The sequence below is a fragment of the Capronia epimyces genome (assembly GCF_000585565.1).
Source record: "Capronia epimyces CBS 606.96 chromosome Unknown aczIQ-supercont1.3, whole genome shotgun sequence".
Classification (NCBI taxonomy): domain Eukaryota; kingdom Fungi; phylum Ascomycota; class Eurotiomycetes; order Chaetothyriales; family Herpotrichiellaceae; genus Capronia; species Capronia epimyces.
Window position 1 is genome coordinate 2,399,833 of NW_006912906.1, and position 5,393 is coordinate 2,405,225.

At 55.5% G+C, this 5,393-nt stretch overlaps 2 protein-coding genes across 2 annotated transcripts in view; both read right to left on the reverse strand.

Moving 5' to 3' along the window:
* A1O3_04144 (uncharacterized protein) overlaps positions 1–1,974 on the reverse strand; it is a gene marked incomplete at both ends in the record, with an annotated part of 2,343 nt that extends 369 nt beyond the window's left edge. The window contains 3 exons of the mRNA XM_007734274.1: positions 158–1,180; positions 1,268–1,546; positions 1,691–1,974. Coding sequence (XP_007732464.1) covers positions 158–1,180; positions 1,268–1,546; positions 1,691–1,974 — 1,586 coding nt within the window. The remainder of the gene's footprint in view (positions 1–157; positions 1,181–1,267; positions 1,547–1,690) is intronic.
* A 1,999-nt stretch (positions 1,975–3,973) lies between these two features.
* A1O3_04145 (uncharacterized protein) lies at positions 3,974–5,393 on the reverse strand (the record flags this gene model as incomplete). The annotated part of the gene is made up of 4 exons (XM_007734275.1): positions 3,974–4,107; positions 4,347–4,787; positions 4,894–5,014; positions 5,112–5,393. The coding sequence occupies 4 exons, from the start codon at positions 5,391–5,393 to the stop codon at positions 3,974–3,976; spliced, it is 978 nt and encodes a 325-aa protein (XP_007732465.1).

A 5,393-nucleotide genomic window follows, 5' to 3' on the forward strand; every position in this document is an offset into this window, starting at 1 on the left:
AGTCAAGAGAAGGGATAGTCAAGAGAAGGGATAGTCAAGAGAAGGGATAGTCAAGAGAAGGGATAGTCAAGAGAAGGGATAGTCAAGAGAAGGGACAGTCAAGAGGAGAAGGATAGGATAGAAGAGAGAGAAAGAGAGAAAAAGGGAGCACACTCACGCTTGCGTCCTGGTCCCCGCATATGAGCTCGGTGGGCTCTCGATAGACCCAGACTTCATCCAGCTGCGGCACGGGGCATCCCAGACGAAACGCTGGATCAACAACTTGGTATGCTCGCCGTACTCGTCAATGACGTCCTGCTTGGGCACGAAACTCTTGATGTCCTCGGTCTGCATCTTGTCGATCATCTGCAGCATCCAGTGGGTGAAGACGTCCATCATGGCCAGGATGCTGCCCTGGCCGATGGGCGAGTACGGGCCATAGAAGGTGAAATAGTTGGGCATCTGAGGGGCAGCGACGCCCAGGTAAGACAGGGCGTCCTGGCGATACAGGTCCTGCAGGTTCTTGCCGTTGGCGATGATGGGGAAGCGCGGCACCCAGGTGGTGTTGAAGCCGGTGGCGAGGATGATAGCGTCGACCTCGACCTCGCGGCCCTGCGGGTCGAGGAAGCCCTTCTCCGTGATCTCGTCCAGCCCGACCTTGCAGTAGGTCGTGACGTTGGGCTGCACCAGCGCCTCGAGGTAGCCGTTGCCCGGGGTGCGGCGCTTGCAGCCGACGGGGAACGTCGTCGGCGTCAGCGCCTCCAGCAGGTCGTCGCGGCCCCGAAGCTTCTGCCGCATCAGCACCGCCGAAAACTCCTGCGCCAGCTTCGTGATCGGCGTATCCTTCAGCACCGCCAGCGGGTCGCTCAGCTGCGCCTCCACCTCCTTCACGTACTTGAGGTAGTACTCCGGGTCCTCGATGAATCGCTTCTTCTGCTCCTCCGTGTAGGTGAAGTTGCCGCCGTCCGGGCCCGCCATGTTCGACCCGTAGCTCGACGTGATCCACGTCCCCGTCCGCACCCACGTGTACAGATGCGACGCCTTGGGCTGCAGCGCCGCCGTCAGTTGTAGCCCACTCGCCCCGGTCCCTACCACCGCGATCCGCTTGCCGTCCAGCTCCAGCCCTTCCGGGTAGTTGGCCGAGTGGACCAGGATGCCTTTGTATTTGTCGATGCCCTTCATTTTGGGCCATTCCCAGTAGCTGGAGGTGGTGTTAGAGAAGGCTGGAGTCGTACAGAGACAGAGACAGAGAGAGACAGAAAGCGGTGATGGACAAACACAAACTTACTTGAAAATCCCCGACGCATTGATCAGAATCTCCGCGCTGTCCTCAAACTCGCTGCCGTCCGCCAGGTTCTTCACCTTGACCGTCCACTTGCCCGTGTCTTCGTCCCACTGCGCATGGTTGACCTGGTGCCGGAGCTTGATGTACTTGCGCAGATCGTACTTATCCGCCACGTGCTGGAAGTACCCCAAGATCTCCTTGGCACCGGAGTAGAACTGCGACCAGACCTTGTGCTCCCACGTGTACTGGTAAGTCACGGACGGGATATCGCAGGCACAGCCACTAGAAGAAGATTTCAGGGGTTAGATGTCTGGACTGGACTGGACTGGACTGGATATGACAGGATCGGACAGGATAGTATCAGACAGGACAGTATCAGACAAGATAGGTCGGACAGGCCAGGCCTTGTCCAGGGCAGCAACTTACGGATAGCGATTCTCCGTCCAGGTGCCCGACACCTCGTCGTTCTTCTCGTAAATCACACACTCAAAGTTCTTCAGCAGATCCTGTTGGAATTTGGCGAAATCCAGGCCCGAGGCGCCCGCTCCGATCACAATCGCCTTGCGCGGCCGCTTGGTGCCATACGGCACTTCCTGGATGGTGTAGCCGTTCTCGTTCGTCGTCGGCCAGCCGTAGACTTTGGGCCGCTCCTCCATCGGGGGCGCCTCGGCGATGCCACTGCTCACGGGGATATCGACGTTTGTCGCCATGGTGACTGGTGACGGGTGACCAATGACCAAGATGGCTGACTCACTGACTCACTCACGCATTCACTCACTGAAGGGGCAGCGGCAGCGGGGTAAGAGGGACAGGATTGACTAGTGTGATGATGATGAGAGTTCAGAGCATCGACAACGATACATACAATAGGATGTCCAAACCCTTCGACGGGATTTCAGATTCAGAGGAGCCCTCGGGATATTTCTACTTCCTTGCTTCTGTTCTTGCCGCGTTCCCTCCCGCGCACTCAAGGCTGTCTTTCCGGGGCAGCAGTAGGGATCCATTGGCCAGCGGGAGGCGCGACGGGGGCGACAGGCCATGCATTCAATGCATCGCATACCAGCCCATCACACCTAGTCCCCAATACAGAGCACTGCCTTCGAACCAAGCGCGGAACCAGCTGCTACGAGTCAGCCGAAGGGGGGTCGTGGCGCTTGTGTGGCCTCCGAAGTCATGCTGATGGTGGTGCTGTACAGGGCGATCGAGGTGCATTGGTGGGATGACTGCCGTCCCAAGAAACTAGAAACTCGACACCCCTCCGTCTGCGTCGGTTCGGGAAAATCACTCCCGCAAACCCCCATCACCTGTCACGGCCTACAGTACGCCTCCAGCATCCGAGAGACACAATGGTGCAGAATCTCCGCACGATTACATACATACTACTAGATATACGATATACACAAAAGTATGGAGTACGTACATACTAGCAGCACTACTACTGTATCGACACACACATACACTTACACTTACTCCGTACACATACACACACGCTGTCTAGTATCTAGACACATCACACATCACTCCCAGATATTCGGATACACGCCCAGTGGTCAGACCACTACCACTGTCTCTCGTCCCTCGACGGGACGGAGGATACTTTTACTTTTGCCTCTCGGTGAACCATCCATCAGCTCTCACGAGACGACACGCTTGCCGCCACAGCCGCTGCTGGGGGACGGATGGCGAGTCGGTGCGAGAATTTTCTGACGATGCTGATGCAAATGCAAATGCAAATGCAAAGACAAAGACAAAGACAAGCCCCTTAGCCCCAAACGGTAGTACGGTAGTGGTAGGTACGAGTGCCGCTGCCCGGGTAAACCATGAAAGCGAGTTTGAGTGCTGCCCACCAGCCAAGGCTACTTACTGTAATTGCTATTCCTACATTCAATGATATGGTCCTTGGGTTTGAGCGTCCTTGGGTTTGAGCGTCCTTGCCTGGTGACAAACGCCTCGGCGGCTGCAGTAGACCAGTTCAAAGACGAGTGCGACTGGGGAGTAAGAGTGGTAGCAGGAAGGGCTATCTGACCATTAATGGTATCACCAAGTAGGTGAGGGTGGGGAGTGGGAGGGTTCATTGTTCAATATCAATATCAATCGGGGCCTGAAGAAGGCTATGGGTATGGCTGGCTAGAGAGTAATAAAGATAATAGATACTAAACAATAGGTAATAGGTAATGGCAAGGCTGGGAATGCCCCATGCCTGACAATATACAGCACACTAAATACTGTACTTCTCCTCTGGTCGTGATGGCCCTTAAATGATGCCACATGCTGGTGAGATGTATGTAACCAGAGACTTTTAGTATCACAAGGGCCAGCAATGCATTATGACAATGGCGGCTTTGCTCGGCGGGATATATTGCACCTTTCTACTATAACACACCATCAGAGCTCCTCGACGGTCCTGATGCAGTGAGTGGGAGGAAAGCAAAACCCTAGGCCTTAGCCGACCAGTGAAGACAGAGACACAGCGGACACTATATTCAAGTAGATAGACACGAACCCGGGTCCCTTGTCCAAGCCAGTGCGCCGAATGGTGCTTGAAGAGCGTTGTTATCTGGATGTTGGATTGCCCATTGCCCACCTGTATATACAATCTTTGTTGGGGGTGGGGGTTAGATAGACCATTTTATTCTGTCAACGGTAGCCTATCTAACTGTATAGGTACCTAGACGTACAGGAGGCAGGAGATGGCTCTGACCCTTTCTCTTAAAATATGGCCATGGCGTTGGGAGGACTTCCCACACCACCAGGGACATTCAGAGGCATACTGGCGATGAAGAAGGAATATCGTCCTTGCTTCTCACATTCCTCACTGAGTTTCTCGAGATTGAAGAATTCGCCTGTCATGCCATGGTCAGCCTCTGAGTTCCAGGATCTGGGCCTGGTATCTGCTCGACATGGAGTACAGAGGCAACCAAGACAGGTAGAAGGGTAGAAGGAGAGGACAGTGACAACCAAGGCTGGTGGAGGCAGAGTACAGTCGCAACCAGGGCGAGATTTGAGATGGTGCCAATCGTGGCTAGAGGCTAGAGGAGAGGATAGATAGAATTAGGATCAGGAATAGAAATGAGACACTTACCGATCGGCATCCCCCATCCACTGAGCAGAACCTCGTGCAGGGCCAGATTCTCCAGTCCGCCCTCCTCCGGCTTCTGCCAGATGGGAAAGCTCTCCAAGCCGGGCTGGTCCCCTCCCACTGCCGCGAATCCCGTATCCCACAGCCAGCGGGCGGTGTGGATGGACGTCTCCAGGCCGATCCACGTGGTCGCCTTTATATGGCTCCAGGCGATCTTCTCGTCGTCGCTCAGCTGGCTGTAGCCCTTTGTGAATCCCGACCGTACCAGCAGGATGTCTCCTTTTTTGAGCGTCACGTTCTGGGCCTTGGCCACCGCCTCGAGGTTCTTGGCCGTGATTTTATGGTTGCTCATATGGTCGTACCCAGGAAGTTGCTGGGCCTCGGCCCATCGACAATAGTCCAGTAGCACACCACGGCCGGCGATGCCGCCATTGTCACACCAGGCTGCATGTGAGGAAGGAAACAATTTAGTCAGACAAACCGCACACTTGCACCCCATGCCGGAGAGGGGCTATGACGAAACTAGGGGCAGCCAAATCCGACTACGTACCATGAATTCCCAGCCTTGGGCCGGCATCTGGGCCAGAGATCTCCTCAACCGTCACGCCCTGGTAGAACAGTCGCTCCTTTTGGAATGCCACGTGGCGGAGCCCATCCCATTGCGAAGAGACCTGCAATAGAAGAGGAACATCAGCCTCCTACCTTTTCACTTGGGTAGTGGTGGTGGTAGTGGGGGTCAGTAGGGAGGTTAGGGGTGTCGTCACACACCTGGGTGTTCAGCTCGATCGAGTCATCATGGTTGGGCCTCGGATATTTGATGATGGTGTGTTTGAGGGCCTGCCTATTGTGCGACGGTCGCTTCAGGTAGTTCAGAGGCAGGTCCAACCCTACGCGTGTGCCGGTTTTGATTTCCTTGGCCGCCTCGGCCACAATCTCGGGCGTCAGCAGGTTCAGCGTGCCCAGTTCGTCATCCTTGCCGTACAAGCCCCAGGCAGAGAAGGGAGGGTCGCCTTCATTGAGAGGGAGTTGGTCAAAGGACGGTCGGGCCAT